The sequence below is a fragment of the Phaethon aethereus genome (assembly GCF_964289735.1).
Source record: "Phaethon aethereus genome assembly, chromosome: 7".
Lineage (NCBI taxonomy): Eukaryota > Metazoa > Chordata > Aves > Phaethontiformes > Phaethontidae > Phaethon > Phaethon aethereus.
Window position 1 is genome coordinate 8,775,257 of NC_138583.1, and position 22,865 is coordinate 8,798,121.

Sequence of the window (22,865 nt, forward strand, 5' to 3'; positions counted from 1 at the left end):
TTTGGCTTTAAAATCTTCTTTTCACCTTCCATACACAGGTACAGTTAGAAGATGATCTTTTATTAAAGTCTGTATCTGCTAATTCTATTAGATTATATAAAAGTGCCACACCATTTGTAAACTAGTAGGTTTTGGACTTAAAGATGTATTGATGTCCAAAAACATAGAAGGCAATTTTTTTGTGGGGGGAAAAAAAACCGAACTGAATTTATTCTGGTTTCCTTGGATTTGTCTTTCATTAAGTGCCTGCAGCCTTAGATTAATGAACTCAGTAATGATTTTTTTTCCTCTTATTCACTCGTCTCGGTGCTTGACAGATAACAAATGATAGTAGAGGCATAGGGCATAGCAGGAGAAAAGCCAAATATATGTGTATCTGAATATACAAAATTTGAAATAAACTTTTTGTTTGACTAGGCTCTATTGAAATGGACATAATTTTTAATGCTAGTGGTAAAATGCTAGTAAATACAAAAATTGCACTGTCTCTTTTCAGCAAAGGAGTAGTGACAAAGGCACTATTGTGATCGGAAGTTGACCCTGCAATAAACCGCTTTGTAGCATACAACGAAGAGGTCAATTATTGACTTAATCTCCCATCTTGCTTGCAGACAACTACTACAGAATATTCTAGTGGAGATTATTCTGAACTGGATCACCAGTATTTTTGTATTTATGAAGCATGTTGGGGGTTGTTTTTCCTGCAGTCTGTTTTTAATGATATTTTATTTTTGCTGCTGCATGCTAGAGAGGAGAAACAGCACTACACATGGCTGCCAGAGCTGGCCAAACAGAGGTGGTTCGACACCTGGTACAAAATGGAGCCCAGGTGGAGGCTAAAGCTAAGGTAAGGTGATGGTCTGGTTATAATAACCCTAGATTATCTATATTTAACAAAGCAAGGTTTTGGGAAGAGAAAGAGAGATGAAGCCAAGGGTTTTGGCATAATGACTGCTGATATTTTGTTATGTACTCTCTTACTGTAGTCATGAGTGATCTGTACGTAAGAGAGAAGACAGGAGATGTCAAGTTGATACCATGCCCGTTTTTTCATCAACTTTTAATATAAGCTATTATGTGTTTGAAGAGTCTTGTTTTGGGATGGGAAGCTAGGAGGGGGAGGAACGCCTCAAATCTGCTTTTATGTGTCTCCTGTCATCTCCCTAAAGCATCAGCCTGTATGCATTCAAAAATAGTTATACTTCTAAAGAACACTTCCTAAACTAAGGAGACACAATAAGGGAATATAGCATAGGGTTGGAAAGAAGGAACAAACCCTATAGAAACAATTACAGTTGAGGAAGATAAGGGGGGAGGAAAAAGAAAGAGTCAAGAGCCACTAAAGAAACATACAAAAGTATGGAAAAAAGAGAGCTCCAGGAAACAGACAGGGAAAGGAGATGAATGGATGCAATAAATAGCAGTCTTACTAGGTAAAACCAGGAAATTTTTTTTTTCAGATAGCAGTTAAATGAGTACAATTTCAAAGAAATTTATTTTTCATTATGAAATTATCATCTGTGAATTTGCTCACAAGTAAAGTTACTAGTGAGAATATCTACTTACAAGGAACTCTGAGTAAATATTTATAGCAGATACACTTCATATCTGCAAGCAGTCTGACAATAGAAGTGAATCATGTGGTCTGTAAATCTCCAGACAGCCTTGAAAGTGAACAGCTCATGCTCAGAAGCAGAGTCATGCAAATATTTTCGAAGTAATTTCACACAATGAATTAATTTGTGCAAACTGCCATTGTGATCAATTTGTTATCATAAATAACAACTAAATACAAGTAATGGATTATACACCAGTGCTAACAATAGCCGTGAGAAATTTGTGGGAAACAGGCATGAACTGGAAACATTTAAGAACCATAAAGGCTCTCCATCAGTCAGATAAGAATTTCCCTGCAGAGGAGCAGCATTCACATCCTGACGTGCTCTCATCCTAAATCCCAAAGGTGTAAAATCACTGTTGTAGGATGGGCATGGGCAGAAGTCTCTCTAGCAGAGAACACCCCAGAACTACTCTGCTGCAGAATGTGGGTAGCAGTGTTCAAAAGGTAGGAAATTCAGCAGGGAAAAATGAGGAGGGAGAGATGAGGAAGAGGAAAAAGTCATGGGCTTTGTTGGCCATACTGTTGCACTAGTGTGCTTAATCCAAAGATTGTACAACTGAGCATGGGGACGACAAAAGTACAAAACCAAATAATGACTAAAGAAGAAATTTTCTGTTAGACACTTGGAACAAGGTCACAAACCACCACAATATTTTCACTGAAGGAAAATAAACAATGAGATTCATGACAGGGCAACCCCTATACTTAAAACTATTGAGATTATTGTGTTTTGAATGAGCGGTGAGAAAACAACAGTGAATTTCAGCATTATGCTTTATCTTCAGTTATATCCACTGTAAAGTTATCTGCAAAATACCAAGCAAATCGTTCACTAGTAAAAAACCATAACATATGATACTTAATGCAAGTTACTAGGCAATAATATGCTAAGCAGCGCAGGTCGACCCAGACGACTGACTGAATTGTTAAATGTTGCTGGGAATCATAAGAGATCAAGGTGTGAGGAATAGAGCTATGCATTCACTGCCTTTTAAGAAAGGTCTCAAATTCAGCAGGAAACTCAGTGTACTTTAGCGGCAAAGCAAAACGAGGCAAATCTGGATTAAGAAAACTGATCAGTTTATTTACTGTTATGGATTATGTACCTATCTGGAATATTCTGTGATGCATCAACAAAGCACAAGATATTTTTATTATATGACAAACAGAAAGCCAGTGTGCAATATTCACTAGGTAAGACCTCAGTAAAATTAATGCTTGTCTGCAACTTTGAAAAGTGGTAGAATCTGAGCAAATATTTTCTGTCGAAATATAAGCCTTGGTTTTCTATGTAGGACTGTTTCATTTATGTTTAGGATGACCAAACACCGCTGCACATTTCTGCTCGACTGGGAAAAGCAGATATAGTACAGCAGCTGCTACAGCAAGGAGCATCTCCAAATGCAGCTACGACGTCTGGCTATACGCCCCTGCATCTTTCTGCTCGAGAAGGACATGAAGATGTAGCTTCTGTTCTTTTGGATCATGGTGCATCTTTATCTATCATTACCAAGGTAAGGGAGCTGCAAAAGTGATGTCTTCAATAGTAAATATACCTGTAGCAAGTGCTACATGTGAATTAAATGCTGCAGGAGTCATATACACATACAAATAATGTAAGAATGAGCTACATTTTGTTAAAAGGGTACAAAGCTTCATGCTTTTACCTCAGAGCCTGATGTATAACACATCCTAGTGATCAGACATGCATTTTCTTGGAATGAAAGGAATGCAGGGCAGACATTCCTGATGGCAGTTGATAAGCTGTTACCCAGCCTTGTTCCTTCTCCTTTGGTCTTTGGCGGTGTGAAGAAAGGAACTGACTCTTCTCTTTTTACAGTTCTTTTAATGTAGATAGGGCTTTGCCTTGTGAGGGAGGGCCTCCAGACAGGGCAGTTGGGAATCTGCAGGCTTGCTGCCTGTACTCAGGACTGTGTAAGGGGATGGATGGAAACAGCAGTATCCTTGTAGATCAGAGACAAAGCTTACCCTGAAAAAGAGTGCACAAGGCTGCTATGTAACTGTTTTCTCTTACAGAAAGGATTTACTCCTCTACATGTGGCTGCAAAATATGGGAAAATTGAGGTAGCCAACCTCCTACTTCAGAAGAATGCATCTCCTGATGCTTCTGGAAAGGTAGGACAGAAGAAGCCACTGCTACTTGCGCAGCAAATATCTAAATGCACATAATATTCTAATATTCCTCTACCTACTTACCATCACACTACTATCCACAACCTGGCTTAATTAGAATGCGTTCCATGTAATAGTCCAGTCACTGTTGGGGCTGCCAAGAGCCAGCAAACTCTGGACAAAAGTGACTCTTACTGTCATTAATTGACAACAAAATTATGTTCTCTCTGTACCCATCTAGGGGAATGGAGACGGACCATTCCCCTACCTTCCTGCTCAGAGTATTTACACTTCTTATCAGAGTATTCAGGCAGCTGGCTCAGTTCCCTTGGGTCTTACGACAGGGGGCAAAGCTTGGTAGGACCTCAGGCTTTTTAAACCAGCCCAGCTTGGATTTTTACAGATTCAAGGTACAGTTTACTTATCCACTGCAGTAAAAGAAAAACGTTGCCGTCGATCAGTTTTGACCTCAGGGTCAAAATTCCTTGCCTGCTCTGTCCTGGGGGCAGCACAGATATGTGCTTCTCTGTTCATCTTCCCTAGGAAAAGTTGCAAAGGACTTTCACATCTCAGTAAGGATTTTCAAATGTCTGTTTTATTTTTTTATTCTAAAGTTATCAAAGACTCTGGATGCATGAATGAATAACAAATGTGTTTTTCCACCTTATCTGCTCTGATTTTTCCAAACTCTAAGTTTTTCCTGGAGAGGGTCTGTAACAGCACTTGTTTGTTCTGCATGTGTTTTTAGAGCGGCTTAACACCACTGCATGTAGCTGCACACTATGATAATCAAAAAGTGGCACTCCTACTGTTGGACCAGGGAGCTTCACCTCACGCATCTGCCAAGGTACAAGTACTGCCCACTCTGTGGGAACAATACCTAAGTCCTTCCCTGTCTACCTCTGTTCTTTATAGGCTGTACGTGCTTGCAATTACAGGGGGCTCAGTGACCTTGTTTATTAGTGTCTCACAACCACATAAAGCTGTTAGAGTAATTCTGCAGGTGAATAAAATAGCAGTAAAAAAGCAAATATAGATGTAGAAACATTTAAAACCTCTAGTTTCAATAAAGTTCAGTCTCAGTGAATACTGAACCTTGCTTTCACTTGTCTAGTCTCCTTAGTACCTTCCCCAAGCGAGCCAACTTTATATCATTGTATCTTAACATCTGTGCAGGGCAAGCTTGGAGTTAATGCCTTCCTATAGAGGAGTAGTTCTACTGTATTAAGCCACAGGATGACTTCTGAGGTGTGATATGTTTCTTAGTACAATGTACATAATTATTTATCTGTTTCACAATACTTCTACCCCAGTGTAAATGGACTAGTGAGAAAATAAAACATATAGTTACAGCCCTGCTTTGATTCCAATTTACTGTAGGCAAGACAACTCATAGTGTAAGATTTGAGGGGATGTAAAAGAATAAATATTTAAATGTATTCTAGTTCTGAGTAGAAGAAAGAATTTAGAGAAGCTTCAAGTGTCTATGTATTTTGTGGATCCCAGTTTTAAGTATGGATCAGTAATCCATAGTTGGACAGCAACAGTAAGTAAAACAGGGTGGAAGCATACGTAGGTTCAAGTAGGGTAAGTGCAGTGTAAATACCTCATCTGAAACAACCCAGATACATTCCTAAAATCACCGCAAAAAAACAGCGTGGAAAAGGGAGAGCTAGTGGAAAAGCCAGTGTCATAGATAGACAGCTCTCCTTGATTGCCTTCCTCTCACACATGACTGAATACAGCCATAACACTAGAGGCCTTCTGCATGGATAAAGAGGAGGATGGAATCTGTCATACATGGTAGGTCCCAGAGCTTATAGTGCGAAAGAGGGGAAAGTTAAATAAACATGGATAGCTAGCAGCAATGGCCCAGTCTAAAATCAATGATGTCGATAGTGGCAATCTTCCAGAGCAGTGCCCCAGGAGGTGAACTGGAGTGATCTCTGATCTTTTACTGCTGCAACACAGCACTCTTAAATGCCACTGTGGGGAGGAAAGGGCCTTGTGAAGGGGATGAGGAGACACTGACCCAGTTTTCACTGAAAGAAACTGCCAGTGGAAGCTGTGCATCCTATAGGGACAGGGATTGCAGCAGCCACTGCCAAGGGCTTGGGAAGCCCAAGCCAAGGTGGAAGCACTATCGACTATGGTATAATATTACACAAACTTGTGTGTCAGGACACCTTAGCTTCCCCATTTGGAACAGAACAGTTTTGCAGCTGCCACGTCAGGCCTTCAAGTGCCAGCTGTAAGTCTGTCTAAAAGAAAGCATTTGTTAGTATTTTGCAGCAAGTGAGCCACAGCAACACTGAGTGTCAATACTAAATAAAATTAATGGTAGCATGTTTGTTGCTTTAGGCACCCACTGTGCAGTCATGTGAAAGATGATGTTGGTAACAGCAGATGATTTCCCATTTCTTTGGTAAATGTGGTCTAATAAATAAATGTGTTATGTCATATCTCATCACTGGCTCCACAGTTAGTTTCATTAGCAGTTGCTTCTTCTGTGACACTCCTGACTAACACTGATCTTAAGAGTGGCTCATTAGCCTGGCCCAGCAGCATTTGCCTTGAAGAGTGATCAGTGAAAGGGTATGGGAATTGGCCATGTCAGAGGACGGCCATGTCAGAGGACAGCCCTGTCATACAAATGGTTATTCTGATGAACCATTCTTCTTTTTTATAGGCAAAAATTAGGCTTGTGTCTAATTTTAATTTGACATACACTTTATAATGCTTCTCTTCCTCTTGCCCCCACTCTCAAAGCCTCAGTTTTTCTCTGTCCCTTCATCTTTAACTGTTTTTGCTTTTTACCTCTTTTCCCTGGCAGCCAGAATAACCCAATACCCTACCTTCCAAACTTCTCTGTTCCCTTCTGCATCTATGTGTAGTGACAGAACACAGCCCTGATGAGGAGAAGATGCAGACTGAGACTGGGCTGAATTTCAGCTTTTATTTTTCAGCTGTCTTCTTGCCTTCTCTTGGCAACCTGCTGCTTTCCATTCCACTGAAAGCAGTGTATACCCACTTCTGATGAAGAGGCTTGAAAACTGCTTTGTTATTTTACAAAATATACATTTACAATACACAGAGTTTAGCATATACACAGGATTTAGCACGTAGTATTTCAGATTTAGTAGATGCTCATGTGGCGATGGTTGTTTTACAGGTCAGTCTCATGCAGGAAGTCTAAGGGAGAAGCTTGTGTTTTTCCTGAAGCATTTTGTCTTCAAAGTGAAAATTCAGTGGCTGTATACTTCTCTTATTAATTGTGGCACTGTTTTCTGGGTATCATTTTGAAATATCTTGGTATCTAAAGTCTGAACTGGATCTGAATTGAATTTTTAAGGTTACAGAACATTCTCCATGTGGAGTTAGTGCTTTTGTATCTCTCTCACTTCCAGTTTACTATTAAAGCTCTCTTGTGATCATTTCTGTGCCCTTGCATATTAATTCTTTGCTCCTACCTGCATTGCCCTGCATCTGTTGTGACCTGCCTCCCCATATAGTCCAGTCCTGCTGCCCTGCGGGGCGCAGGGAGGAGCCAAGCCAGGTGAATGCTTTGTGTCTTTAGATAGATTTTATTGGGCTGTATAATCTGAGATGCACATGGTAGTTACAATACCATATGAAATGGTTTACGCAGCTGCGGTCTCACCCCCTTGACCTTCTCCCTTAGTCATATGCATACATGTGCACATTTGCCATTTCCTTTAAAATGAGGGCTAATACATTTCTGAAAGGCAGAAAGTTCTTGATTAAACAGGCATTGCAATCTGTACCAAAAGTTGGTTCTACCTTAGTGTTTTGGTGTTTGTGTGCTAATCAGTTATTCTTTATATCTATTTATCTATTTTCTGCCAAATCCATCCTTTTTTAGAATGAGAAGATTTTACCATGCAATAGATACTGCATTTTTATTTTTAGTAGTGAGCTCACGGTGTACACATATTGGAAGGAATAAAAAAATAAAGAATGCAAGACTCTAAAGCTATATGCTTTATTTTACCCTTGATCTGAACAAAAAGAGCCAGTCGCTAAGGTTAGGGTAAATGCTGCAAGAAAGGCCATATTTCATGTACATGATCTTTCATTCACACTGGGAAATGGGAGGGGCAGGGACAGACACCACCAAAAATAACAGCTGTTCTGAGTTATGAACACACATCCTGCTCTTCTGTTTGTTAAAGATTTTATGTAAATTTAAGGAAAAGTAGCAAATGTCTGTGAAATGAAACTCAAATTCCTATTGCTATAGGTTGTGCTTTTCTGATCAGATATTTTTTTCCTAAATTTGAAAGTTTCTTTCAGAATCCTCCTATGTGTAGCGGTATTTTCAAAAACAAATCGCTTAAAGCTCTGATACATTCATTTGTACAGCTAGTCACTATTGTATTGGACTATGTTTGACAAACTTTTAGAACTAAGGACTTACTTTCATAGAGGTGGGTAGGTACAGAAAAGTGATTTATCACTTGTTTAATGAGTAGCTTGCAATGAGGTGCTTTCTGTTGACAGAACGGCTATACACCATTGCACATAGCTGCCAAGAAAAACCAGATGGACATAGCAACTACACTGCTTGAATATGGTGCTGATGCCAATGCTGTAACCAGACAGGGTATCGCCCCTGTACATCTTGCCTCTCAGGACGGCCACGTGGACATGGTGTCATTGCTTCTTACTAGAAATGCTAATGTAAATCTCAGCAACAAGGTAAGTGTTCCCCCTGCCTGGTGCTAGGCAATAAACAAACACGGTGATGAGAAGGATAGGGGCCTGCAAGTAAATTTTGTCCACCGTGATTCTGCAGGTTTTGAAAACCACTGCAGGTGTTTGAGTACACGTCATAATTTCTTAGCAGATAGCAGAGAGAGCAGCATGCAGCATGCCATGTCACGTCACATTGAATGAACTGTATTTTGTAGTACCCGAGTTTTGATGATGGCACATGCTGCAGAGCAGCTTGAAAATCCATCTCCCTCTCTTACACCTTATGCTAGTCTGCCAAAAAATGCCTGGAGAGAAAACTTCTTCCTCCCCCCAGCAATTAGTGGGGTTGGTGCGTGTCATTTATGAGCCTCTAGATGTGTGCCTGACCATTAAGCAATGGTAACAACTAACTTGTGAAGGGAAGCTGTTTTTTTTTTTTTTAATGGGATAATAACAGCGAGGTGGTCTGAGAACTTTTTCATTAATATCAGTGATTCTAGCTCCCCAGGGGGTGTTCCTCAGAGCACAGTGGCTTTTGGTGTGATTTCTCCTGGGGGCAGGAAAGGGAAGTTGGTAGATTTTAGTTTCTATATGTATGAATTTATGGGCTATTAAGTCTGCTCTATAGTAATGCTTCTAGCAAATGTGCAGCCTTAATTCTTTAAATGCCCCACTAGACATCAGAGATGTTGTAAAGTACAGTTTCAGTAAGAATTTATATGGCTAGAGTAGAAAGGTAAGAGACAAATTTTTCATGGGAAATATTTCTTGTTCTCAGCAAATAGAAAGACTTGGTGTCCTCTGAGGCTGTGGATGATGCTGCACAGGGCTGCTGTGTTTTCCTGTTTCTGACTTTACAGTTTGGTTATTTTTGGGCACTCCTTCAGGAAGCTACTCTTGCAGATGTTGATTTTATTCCCTGCACCCCTCCACACCCTGTCTCAATCCAGTGTGTGGGTTTAAGCAGTGCAGGATGTACTTTGTATCTCCACACGGCAATTTGCTGTGTACACATTCTGCATCACTTTGGCTGTCATGGTTTTGCTGCTAAGGCTAATACAGAGAGCATGATTGCAGCTGCTTGGCATTTTGATTCGGTCCCACCAGAGGCTAATTACCTGCAACATCCTTCAGTCCGTTACTGTTCCGTTGTAATCTCTAGTTTCTCATTATGCCGATAACAGCATCTTTTGAAAATAGTTCCCCTCTACTCACTTTAGGAATGTGCGTTTCCTTCCAAGCTCAGCACCTGTATTTGAAGCCAGATATTTAAAGTATTTAAAGCACAGTAAGTTTTGTGGTTTGCAATGGGAATAAAAAGAGCATTTGTTTTCTTCAGGGTCCACAGAATGGTTGGGAGCTGAATACTCAGTGTGGGCACTGAGCACTTCTTAAGTCTTTTTAAGAAGGTTTGGCCCATAATAGCCAGGATCTGTTAGGTGATTTACAGTTGGTTATTGTTAGATATTTGTGTAATGGGACCCACCTAAGCTGCATTGTCATCAGGATTGTATCTTTGAGTGCAGCATAGTGGGATGCTCTCAGCAGTTATTGCCTTTGATAGTAAGTCCACTGTGGACATGAATTTGGGTTCAAGGGAAGGAAACTTAGCAAGTGTTTCTGCCTGATGAGCCAATTGCTGCCACCCGCTCTTCTGTCACCCGTGCTAAAGGCAGAGGAACAGGAGGAGAGAAAAAGAACTGTAATTTGCGAATAAAGGGATATTCTTTCCCATTCCTGACAACATCCCCACAGCAGATTCTCTCTTCTACCCTTTTTACCTGAGGTTTTTTATGTGACAGAATGTTGCATAACTTTCTGAGGTGTTAAGGATTTTAGATCTCAAGTTTCAGATAAGAAAAATAATGAGCTATCCAAAAAGTATGAGTGTCAGTACATGTCATCTAGCAAGTCTGTATACTCCCTGGGCGGAAAGAAATGGACCTGATCTCAGAAAAATGTAGTTTTATCTTTTTCTGTTTGTTTTTGAAAATTATTAAATAGAGGAGTAGAAGTTAAGGACAAATCTGAGTGAACATTATTTCTGGAAAGCTTTGTAGAAGTGTAAACAATAATTCAGTATTTCTTTTTAAATCTTACTCATTCTAAGTAAGTAAATTAAGAGGTTAAAAAAAATACTGTGACTTTAAGAAAAGTGCTGTAGTTTGCTATCCCACATTGAATGCTGCGTGAAGAAATGTTCCTTGTGTAAAAGAAACATTCTCTTCCTGGCTTCCAAATTGTACTTTCTTGGAAATCAACAAATGGGATTAAGAAGCACATCACACAGTGAAAGTGGAATTTGTAATGTCTTTACATTCAGTAGGATGTTTTCAGTCTTGCTGATACCTGAATTTGCATTTTAGTATTCATGTGCCTCCTCTGAAGATTGTTACTTGTTTCTAATTTACAGAGTGGACTGACGCCACTCCATCTGGCTGCTCAAGAGGACAGAGTCAATGTAGCAGAGGTTCTTGTTAACCAAGGAGCTGCTGTTGATGCACAGACGAAGGTATAAACACCATTGTCTAGGTATATTATTTCCTTTCAAGGAGGCATCAGCCTATAGACTGGACTAGTAATCGATTTCAGGGTGAAACTGAAATAACAGCAGAGAAACATTCCTTGTAATAAATTGTTATAGAATATATTCTGAAAACTGAAGATATGTAAACTTGAATGTTCAGTGTTATGCTGAGTCTTTGAGGAGTAAACTTATTTCTTAAACTTATTTCTTAAACTTATTTAGATCAGTATTGATTTAGATTGTATCCTACAAATGTGTTTCACTGAAGGTAAGTGGGATTGATCTGTTTTTTATGTAAGGAAACTTTCAAAAAAACTTGAGTTCTCTCTACAGAGAGTTATATAATCTTTCAGCATATGCATATTCTCATCTGCTTTGGGTGTGTTTTCACATGTTGCATGTACTTTCCATTCAGCTGACAGTAGAAACAAAACACAGGAGAACTGTTACTTAAAACGTGTGTATTTACAGCAGGAGAAACAGTGTGAATGCAATGTAGGCATTCCTGGCTAAGTGGTTAATACTCTTTCCCAGGACTTAAGAGATTGTATGAAATGAAGTAGCCTCCTTTCCCTGAGCTGATACTAAATAGCCATCCACAAGCATGGTTCTGCAAGTAAAGCCATTGTTCATTTGTAAAGATTACCCCCTACTTCTACAACTTGACTCAGCCTTCATGACTGGATGCCTCTGAATTTCTAAGCCACTTTGTTTTGCAAAGCATAGTGAGGCGAGCTATTTCATCATATGGGTACATTCTAGGGAGCTGACTTTTTCTGTTGTCCCAAGTTCAGACTAGACTATTGTTCTTCTGATGGTAAACATTAACCTGTTAGGTTGCCCGTAAATATTGCTCTACTCTACCTTGAAAAATAATATTAGAGAGGAAACATTTAACTCTTGAGGACAAATTTGAAATTCTTTATCACTGTTATCTAATATGAAATACATATATGTGATGGTGGTGCATTTCAAATTTACTTGCCTAAAGATAGTTTTGCCTGAAGTAAGTATTTGGACTCCTAAATAAGAGGCCTGGCCTTCCAAGGTGCTTGGGGATAGCTTTTGAGATCCCAAGCAATGACGCCTCCCACTTCACAGTATTGTTTTTAAGAGCGACTTTGTGAGTTAATTCCAAGAGCCCATGTACAAATGGTTTATGCTCACTAATGGTGTATATGGTGCTCAGTATTTAACAGTGATGATCCCAGTGTTGATTACTCTTACATTCATGCATTGTCTAGATCTCAGTCTCATACCTTTAGCTGGGTAAGAAATCAGTTGTGATCAAATACTTGGACTGTAGCTGATCAAATCAGCTATAAATGAACCAAGTCTCACCATCTGACCTTCACCCTTTGTGCAGGGCAGCAGCTTTCACAACTCTCTGCTAGGTGTGTGTGGCAAGTTAGGTGCTGTGCTTGCATCCCTGAAATGTCTAGGTGTGTCAGACCGTCTACCAATATTGTCATTCTGTCATCACACTGACATCTCGGAAAGGGCTGAATCCATCTTCATCTCTGGCTGCAGCTCAGCTGATTACAATCTGTGGCAGAGAGAAAAGTCATCGTTACGTGATTCTTCTATTGTGTAATTCCAACTGTACCAGCTACTCATTTCAGTGACGTTGTTCTGATGTGAAACTGAAATATTTCTGCTGAAATCCCAGGAGCTTCTCCAGCTTTATACTTTTTTGTAACATATCCTCAGCCTATATTTTACAGATTAATCAGTCGGGGTTCTTATCTGCTAAATCATCCAGCAGCAGATGAGATCCGCCCTGGTTCATTCTTTGCACAATTTCCTCAGATGTATGTGGTTGCCTTTCAGGAGATAATTCCTAGCTGGTTTTGGTTTCTGTAGCAACACATTGCAGAACCTGCTCTTTTAACGTGGTCGGAGCTGAATAGCCTCCTAGCCTGTACAACTTGTCTGTGAGTGTTTGCTTTTCTCCCACTCTTTTCTGTCCCATAAATAGTAAGCAGTCTAAGGAGACACTTACATTGACAGGTGCAGGTAGTCACGTGGCCCTTTTGCCTGCTCTCCAATGTCCAAATAGGATCCAGTTCTGGACTAGTGGCCTTTCAGTCCCATTAGCATGGTGGAAACGTCTGAGATACTGTTACAGCTGAGAGGCAGGGCATGTTCCTTGGGTCTCAGGGCCAGCCTTGTACAGCTGCACAAGCTCGGTACTGAACTTCAAGCCTGGCATGGTGGCAATGTGGTGGAGCAGGCATGTGACTCTTTAGAGACACACAGAAAAGGGGTTTCAGTTTACCATTCAGAGATCTCCTCTGGATGGAGCTGAATTTCTCAATTGCATCTCTGAAAATTGTAAAAGTAGGTAAAACCATGCACGGGGAAAAAAAAATGCAGTCATATTTGACTGTCTGCAGCATGAATCCTGTCATCAATAATAGTCATATAATTTTAAAGAAGCCAACCGTTAAGTCCCTTGTTCACCTTCAGTGAAGTTACATCCGTAACTAGTGCAAGTAGAGAATAGTTTCCCAGTACACATTTGCTTCCATGGGACTGCCCCATAGTTGTCAGGAAGTGGGGCAGGGACTCAGGTCAAGCAAAGTCACGGTGAATTCAAGCAGAACTACTTGGTGGTGCGACAAATCATCTATCTGGGAAAACATGCATTATTAATCCTGTAGGCGTCTGTGGTGAAGAAACACCTGCAATGTCTTGTCCTCCTGCCTACCATGATAATTTGCCCTCTCTGCTGTAGGGGACTGTCTGCTCCTTGGGAAGAAAGTGCCCACCTGCCTTGCAGGACTGTGTTAGAGTGGAATGAGCTTGATGCTTATTTACTGGTTTCTGCAGAGTCCCATCTGCTGGGTTTATGCAGAGGTGAGCCCTCCAGGCTCCACAGAGTCAGTCATGTGGAGGTCGTCTGCCAGATAGCCACTCACTACCACCTGTGATATAAGAAAAGTGCCAATGCAGTACCGTGTATTTTAGCATGGCATAGTTTCTAGATAAACTGAAGACCATCTTGAGTTCCTAAGGAAAGAGATGACAAGCTCTGAAGTTCTAGAATGAAGAAAAAGTGTTATGCTGTGAGAAGACCATACCTTGACCTCATGTTCTATGCAGGTGAAGCTTAGATGATTGGCTTGTAAAATAGCAGCTCTGTAGTTAGAACGTCTGTTGTTTAGATGGATTAACTGTTCTATGGGAATAAAAGGTCTGTGCGTGCTGCCTCTAAAACCAGAGGCACTGGGAAGAAAGATACAGCAACAGCTGAGTTGGCTTCAGAAGCACTGTTGCTATGTTTGCATGATACTGTCAAGCATGTCCAATTCAGATACATTACTTCGGACATACAGTGGCAGAGATGTGGCCACCTGTGCCTTAAAGTCAGCGAAGCTGCACAGCTTAGAATAGCATTATATCGGAGAGCTCTGCTACCAACAACGTCACCGCTAACCTTCTGTTTTCTTCTCCATTTCGCATCTATATGCTTTTGTTACTGCAATTATTGTGGTCTAGATGACTGTTCAGTAGTATTTTTTTTTCTTTGTTTAGATTCTCTCTTTATCATATTTCTCATTTTCCCAGGTTAAGTAAGCATCGGTTATGTCACTCCAGCACAGTATCTGTCAATAGAGGGAGAACACTTAATATCTTAGTAGGTCACTCAACTTCTTGGGTAGGGACCAATGAGTTACCAATTTCCACCTCTGATATGTATTCTTTAATCATCATTTATATATAACTTGGACTCCCTCTGAAAACATCTAGAGTTTGTAAATCTGATATATGGCAGTTCATACTCCTGTTCAGGTTCTGAGGTCCACACACACGATTGGGGCTTTTCAGGTGATTAGAGAAGATTGGGCAGAAACACATTTTGTATCTTGAAGGTGTAGTGAGGAAGAAAAAAACTTGTGCAGAAGATTAGTTTGTGTGATTAAGATCAGTTCTGGATCTAAAACTTAGAAGCATTTTCAAAATTGCTGTCAGACCTGAAACATTGCAACTGTGATTCTCTCTTGGGGTGGTTTCCCTCCCAAGAAATTTTTATCTACGTTGTAGAAAAAGGCATGAAAGGAAGAATAGCTGGTGGTTTTGAAGTCCATTTATTGATGGTGTTATGGGATCCTTCTGGTTCTGCTGCATCAATCAACTAAATAGCCTCTAATCCCAGAGCTGCAGGAGTCTGTCTCAGTCAACACTGAAGAGTAAACAACGCTGTGTAGCGCACCAGAACTGGTGCTTGAGAGGCCACAAGGCTGCTTCTGCCACTTGAAGATGAGATTTTGTTACGTGGGTTTGAGCCTAGACGTAGACTGAGCTCCAACTGATAAGCCACAGAAAACACCTTATTTTAATATGCAAGAAGCAAATAACAGAAGGGTGGAAAAGCAGCAACACTAAAATGCGCTTCAGGTGGTGAAGCTTCAGAGCTACTTCAAGTCTCTTCACATTTAGAAAGCTTAAAAAACTGAATTTAGTGTTCACAGCGGCATGTTAGTGTCCTGCTGCAAAGGCAGCAGGTTTTTTCCATTCTGGCACTACATTTGTGTGTCTGAATTTAGGCAGGTTAAAGAGTTTTCAATACTGAAACTGTGTTATGCAATATGCTTAACACAAGGAATGCTCATCTTACATGTAATACTGGGAGTTAAAAATCAATCTGAAGTCATAGCTGTGAGCAGATATTCCTTCTCTGGTGGTCACATTGAGCCTGTAAAAGCTGTAGTGGTACATGTGATATTGCTTTTGTTGCCGGGCTTTTGTGCTGGGAGTTGGCATGAGTAAATATTGTTTCATGGCTCAGCAGGTCTCCACATGTCATTTTTCAATTGTTTATCCCATTGGATAGGCTTATTGTAGGATACAGTGTTACCGTGATGGACTGGCAAAGGAAGACTGATGAGAGAAGAGTGCTGGTTCAGTGAAGGATGAAGAGCAGGATTTGGAGCTTTGATCTCGGTGCAGGTCATTTTAGTCAAACAGTTCCTACGCTGCACTTGGCGTTGCGCCTCTGCCGGGGGAATTGATGGTCTTACAGTCCCTGGCTGGTGACTGTCTGTGTAATAAAAGCAGTATTAAACTGTCTTATGTTCCTAAAACTGTAGTACTGGTATGAGCTAGCAGTGATTTGAGAGGTCATGATGTTCTTTTGCAGGTTGAGCTGGGCCTTTTATTTCAGATTTGTTCAGGGAGATTTATTCAGGTCTGCCTGCCTTGTTCTGACAGGAGTCCCCTACCAGCCTGAGCACTACAGTGGTTCATAAAAGCAATGCAGTTTTTCCATTGGAATACCTGATTTTCAAATGCAGGAAGAAATAGGAGGGAGGCAAGGAGGGTGGGAAGTGCTATTGAGAAGAATTGCTTTCATACAAAACGAACACTCAAACACAGATATCTTCAGTACATCTTCCTGGTACATTATCTCTCTCTCCTTGGCTCGTGGTACTTGCTCAGTTGTTATAGAGACATTTGTGTGGAAATTTCCAGCCTAGTAATGTGCAATAATGAATCTTTGCAAGGTACTGCAACATGTTAGGCCCTGATTCAGCAAAGCGGTGAAATGTGTATGTACACATAGGTTTGCCTGTTTCATTCGATCAAGGCTGGATGCCGTTGTGACCTTTGAACCTAGAGCGTTTTCTAGCCTTATCAACAAAAATACTGTAGCTTCATTGCCTGACATTTACAGCAAAAAAAAAACAAAAACAGAGCAGCTTGAGAGTCAGCATGACTAGAAAGATGCAGTAATTCAAGCTGTTAAGATTTATGGTTATTGCTAGTGGAGGATATTAAAGTAATTCACTGACATGATATACAAGGCTTGTGATCATTTCCCTCAAAAAAAATTGAAGGACAAGAGAATAAGGAATGCTTTGTGTTTGTGTTTTTCATTAGAACTGAAAAGCTCACTATTTCTGATTTTTTGGGGGGGGCACTTATTCTTGTGGTTTTTGATAAGCCCTTCCCAGCTGCTAACTCTCATATTTCTGCTCATGCTTTAAAACGGCTAGAAGCAACATGGCAGCTGACTGCCAGAAGGTGATGCGCATTAGGGCTGTGTTAAACAAAAGACATAATTTTCTTGGAAGTAATTCTTTTAATATTAGGATGCGTACTAAGTCGCTTACAGTTTATACCAGTAAATATAACTCTGAACCTGAAACGCTGTGCAGAAATGTATATAATTATGGGGCTGGTTTTTTTGTTGTTGTTGTAATTATTCATAGCTATTGAAGCAAAATATTTTAGCCTCCTGGACACATTTCTATAGAGAATGAAACTAGCAAGCTCAAGTAGCCATGAGAATTAGTACTTTTATAGATAATTTGGTTGTGTAATTGCAGAATCTGCCAGTCGGAGCCTTTCAGAAGAGCTAAGAGAATATTCGTTTTCAATGAGGATGTTGGGATATAGCTATAAATTTTATACCTTCCTGAGCTAGAAACAGTTGAATGCAGGAATCTGTATCCTAGCTGAGAAGCAATGGATATCCTTTCTGTGTTGCAGGCATTAAAAAGACATTTTGCTAATTAGCTTTATTTTGACCAATACCTTCACTACAAACGTTGATAACTATAAACATGAAAGATGTCGTCTGGTGGCTGAGGAGGTCTGACATGCCCTGTGAGATGTGACCCACCATGTCAGATCTCTCTCACTCTGCTGTCAGTGGCTGCGTGCTGTATTAGGCACTGCCTCATCAAACACGACAGGATATGGGATGACCACAGGGTATGGCAAACTTAAAGGAAAGCTCCCAGGGCCCTTCATGGAGTTCAGACAGGAAACTGGTATTTGCCACCAGGCTAGCAGGTGCCCACATTGCTACCCAGGATGTGCGTGATGCTTGTAGCAGAGAAGCTGCCTTTCAGTCCGCACGCTTCCAGCTGCTGTACCTGACCAGGTCAGCAGCACTGAGAGCTTCAGAGGAAGACTCCTTCAGCTTCAGCTGTTGTACACCAAGAACTGTAGCAGGGAGAGTAGTGACCATGTCACCATGGAAATATCATGATTTCTACCATGCATTTGGAGGGAAGAAGGAAAAGTTTTCACTTAGTCTCTGATTTAAACAGCAGGCTGGTCAGGAGTGACAAAGAGCATGAATAATTACTCCTCTAGCCATTTATGAAGGTACCACATGTAAATCTTTGTATATGCCATTTGTGGAAGGAAATTGATGTTGTACTGCAGTAAATATCAAGGGGTTGCTAGCTCCTTCTTCAATACTCACTGTTACAGGCTGGAGAGAGGAGGCTTTACGGATCACTTCAAAGAGAAAGTTGAGATCAGCTGGTCTTGGCGCTCTGATCCTCTCCAGATTTTAATGTTTTAGGGTTATTAGCAGGGGGTTCCCAGCAGGTGGCCCTCAACTTCAGATTTCATCTCCCCAGTTGGTTTTATGATGTCTGATTTTTGCTGACCTTGCAGGTCATGTTAAGAGGCCTATGTTTTGAAGGGAGAGAAGAGAGTTAAGTTTTTGTATGAGGAAGTTTCACTGCTTTTTTTTCTAAACTGATGCTTTGATAGTTTGGCCATGCTTTAATCTTTAACTTTGGAACATATAGGGGCAGGGGCTGCAGAAGCTGCATTTGAGCTATGTGGCTGTGAATATGCTCAGCGTTCTGCTGAACACTCAAGACCCTGACCAGCTTAGGGAGCCCTGTCAGATTCAGACCCCGGGCACTGCTAGGAAGCTGCTAGGCCAACCCTAAACTAAGAGTAACTGTAAGATGAGGTCCCAGTGTTCAGCTCATGATGATTACATATTAGGTAGTACTCAGGCTCTTACCACCACGTGCATCTATTCTGTGGGAGAAGTTCCTTGTCATTTGCATCAGATCCGATGTTCATATAAGTCGATGGAAAGTTTCATTCTGCTGATGCCAATGGAATTTGGATCCAGTGCTGTTTCTTGCAATGATTAACTCGTCCTGGTTGTCAGAGCTAGTAGTTTCTTTATATGGCGAAGGGTATATAATTAACTGAAGAAAAAATACACACCCTAATTTAAAGTAACTGGCACAGCTACCACTTTCTACCATGTGTTAATACAAGTGAAATTAGGTAACCTTATGTGAAGTAGTATCAGAGGCAAAGTGATGTGAAGAAAGTGGTGTGTTTAAAACCATGGGCACTTGAAACTTCACTGTAGTGGAAATAGCTCACATTTAAGGTTTTCTCTTTCTTTCTGAGCAGCTTTGACCTCATGGTTTGAACATGTGGTGTAGTGCTGGCTCCGGAACCCCAGACTGACCTTGGACTTGTCTCCTTAGTGCTTTTGACCAAGTTGTCTAACTTGGCCACATCTTGCTGGCATGGACATTCAAATGACAGATGACAGGCTGCAGCTTTTAACTCCCTGTGTGCCTCTACCTCTTGGGCACCAGGCTTTTCTCAGAGAAGGAAAGCAAAGGCACTTTTTCACTGTTAAACACTGATGAGAGCAGCCAGAGCCTGGTCCATACAAGACCAGTCTATCTTTCAGTGTTTCTACCCACAAGGTTGGCTTTTGAATCTAGTTCCAGATCATTCAATCCCAAGTAGAGTATTTTCATTCTGGTCATGTGGCTGCCTTGGGCTTTACCAGCAGCCAAGACATGCATCATGGCCCCATTTCCTCATATATGTTATAACTGACCTTTCTGCCACTGCAATTAATGATCTCGGAGGGCCTCACCTCTTACCCTTTTTCTGAAAGCAGAATTCTTGTAGTTTATCAGCAGTGCACTTTTGCAGTGTATTTTACCATGTGTTCAGTGTATTTGTGTTCCTCGTGCAGATATGATTTTTACAGCCTAGCAATTGATTTTTCAAAACTGGTAATGGAGCATGGGGCCAGTACTGCACTGGAAGTCCCACAGAGTAGCAAAAGGACATATTACACTGGTAGTATAGTTTCATCCTGCTTGCAAAATGGTGAAGCCCCATGTGAACACTGGCTAGGATAACCCTTCCGGCAACTCAGAGTCCATCAAAGTGGGCCCATGAAACCTGACCTTTAAAGGAGAAAGGAATCCTGATGACTCACGTCAAGAGAGGGGGAAGCCCATTAATCCATCTCTGTGAGCCAAGCAAAGCATCTACTGAAAAGCCCTTGAGCTATTAGGGTGAGTCGGGGGGAGGTTTGGGGAAAGGTGGCCTCTCTCCATGCCACGGAGAAAAATAGCGAGTGTCCTGTTTAGAGGTAGCCATCTCCTCAACTGTCCTTTGCGCAGCTCTAGATTGATTATGTTTGTTAAGGAAGAAGAGATAGTGTTGTCTTGCAGGGAAGATAAGGCAGGAAAAGATAATTACCTGAAGAAAGATAATCTAAACATTTTTAATATGTTAAGCATCTCAAGTAAGTCCAACTTTTTCAAAACTGCTAACAGTGTTGTCATGGACTGAGATAAGAAAAAGAGCAGCAAGAGTAAGCTTTGGTTCTCTTTGTTTTATTGCATTGTATGTTGAATGTTGATTTAAGTGTTTATTACAATTAACAGGTTTCAACATGCTGTTTGACTGACTTTAAATAGGTGGGTTTTAAAGCGAGCAAGTTCAGAGTCAGCCTAGTGACTCCTGCTTTGCTACCAGGAGTAGTTTTTTAAAATCTTGTCAGGTTTTTAAGTGACATTCTTCTTGTACTACCTGGTTTTAGAAAAGCTTCCAAAATGTGTATACTTACTATAAAAAGCCATTTAGTTGTGTTAGAGCATTTGGTGGGGGAGTCCCAATGTTGCCAAACATTTTTAGTTTGCCCACTACAATGAAAAATAAGTAATAGGAACAAAAAGGATACATTCAACTTTCTCATCTTTGCAGTTGCCAAGAAAAAGCAATTTCTTCCAGTTTGCATAACCCAAGGCCAGACACATGGGAAATTAGACCTTTCTGTCTTAAAGCCTCAATTCACCAGCTGGTGTTCCAGTTTCCGTAGGACTGTATTGTTCTGGCAGAGCTGGCAAATCGGTTGCCTTGTTTTAGATTTACCTTCCAGGTGTTTCAGTCAGAATGGATGGGCTGCAAATTGCACTGTAGCTGAGGCAGCCCTCAGCATGCCTGGTTTTTAGAAAATTGTTATTACTTGTTTACTTATTTGCTTATTATCACACTGTAGGAGCACCAAGCATGTGAACCTCACTGTGCAAGGTATTATACACACATTTATTTAAAAAGGTGGGCTCTGCCCTAGAGACCTGATAGTCTGACCATTGGAGAGAGGAAGGCAAATCTTCAATCGACGTTCCATGTGTTGAATATTACAGAAATAACAAGGCATCCAGAGAGGTTCACAAAGAATGGGACTTGAATCAACATTCATGAGGAGTGTGGGTTTTTTCAAGGTTGGAGGATTTTTCACATAGGCCAAAGAAATAAACCTTAATAGGATTTTGTCTGTTTCATTGTCTGTGTTTTTTTGTCAGAGGACACGCAGGATATTCACATTTACTAATTGCTTATATTCATTCTAGATGGGATACACTCCTTTGCATGTTGGCTGCCACTACGGAAACATAAAAATTGTTAACTTCCTTCTGCAACATTCTGCAAAAGTTAATGCCAAAACGAAGGTGAGTTTTCCGCTTCTGCCTCGCTCATTCTGTGGTGGGGGCTTATGTACTGTGCCCGCTGCAGCCTTTCCCTTTCTCTGTGCCTGCAGAACGGGTACACGCCGCTGCACCAGGCTGCGCAGCAGGGGCACACCCACATCATCAATGTCCTGCTCCAGCATGGCGCGGCACCCAACGAGCTCACTGTGGTAAGTGCAGAGGGGCCACCATGAGGCTGCCCCTTTCCCGTCGGGCTGAGTCGTCGCACCCCACGTAAAGCATTTGAGCAAGGGAAATGTGGAAAAAATGTGTGTGGTGGGAGAGGAAGAGAGCAGAGGAAGCCTATTGCCATTGCTCCCACATCCTCTATGCCATCATCTCTTCCAAAACTAGAAGAGCAAACATCTGAAAATCTTCTCATTTTCATCCCATTTCTGTAAAGAGTTAAAAACTTCCAGTTATATATCCTACTACACAAAATATATTTATCTCAATTGCCGACACGCAAACATTTATTTGACCTGTGTTGTGCAGTTTCTACACTTTGCTTTACTAACATTCAACTTTTGGTATAAATGTTTCAATTGCTAGAATGGAAACACTGCCCTCGCCATTGCTAAGCGACTTGGCTACATTTCAGTCGTTGACACATTGAAGGTGGTGACAGAAGAGACCATGACTACAATTGTAAGTACAGCTTAGTTCAGCAATGAATGGAAGAATTTTTCCTAAGCCAATGTATTCAGCTTTGTTTAGTTACATGTCTACTGAGATTCCAGTTTAATTTCCACCCATTTCCTTTTAGCAATATAAAGTGGATATGAAGTCAAATATGAGCAATGTATTTTTAAGTTAGTAGACATTATTAGGATGTGTGCAGAAACAGTACCAACCAAGCAGAAGATGGACAATGTAAATGACTGGTCATAGCTGCAATTTTTTTCTGCACATCTTGTTTAGAGCACAAACCACATGAATACAGACATTCCTACAGACTTGTGTAAATGGAAGCTGCTTCTGCCTTTTGAGAGAGTTTGCCACGGGACTGATGTATAATGGCTTGATTTGGCTTGAGAACCTATTCCGATCTAAAAAGTGGTTGGAATTTATTTAAAAGCACCTTGTTGTGTAGTTTCTGGTGTCTTCTGAAAGATGGCAAAAGGCTGTCTTCTGCAAGCAGCCACAGTCAGCTCCTGCAACCCCAGATACCCATTCACTGACGTATGCGTGGACTCCAGCTCGTCTGTCTTGCCTCTCGGGAAGACTCATTGCAGTGTTAGCCAGGAGAGATTAAAGGGACTAGCAATAGTCAAATATTACCTGCTGTCAGAAAAATGGCGATTCACAGTGT

The 22,865-nt window shown here is 40.9% G+C and overlaps 1 protein-coding gene across 2 annotated transcripts in view; it reads left to right on the forward strand.

The window, feature by feature from the left end:
- Positions 1–22,865, forward strand: part of ANK3 (ankyrin 3) — a gene marked incomplete at both ends in the record, with an annotated part of 204,765 nt that overhangs the window by 103,507 nt on the left and 78,393 nt on the right. For both annotated transcript variants that reach the window (XM_082002335.1, XM_082002336.1), the window contains 9 exons: positions 749–847; positions 2,938–3,135; positions 3,659–3,757; positions 4,503–4,601; positions 8,276–8,473; positions 10,884–10,982; positions 21,437–21,535; positions 21,625–21,723; positions 22,106–22,201. In XM_082002335.1, the coding sequence (XP_081858461.1) occupies positions 749–847; positions 2,938–3,135; positions 3,659–3,757; positions 4,503–4,601; positions 8,276–8,473; positions 10,884–10,982; positions 21,437–21,535; positions 21,625–21,723; positions 22,106–22,201 (1,086 nt within the window). The remainder of the gene's footprint in view (positions 1–748; positions 848–2,937; positions 3,136–3,658; positions 3,758–4,502; positions 4,602–8,275; positions 8,474–10,883; positions 10,983–21,436; positions 21,536–21,624; positions 21,724–22,105; positions 22,202–22,865) is intronic.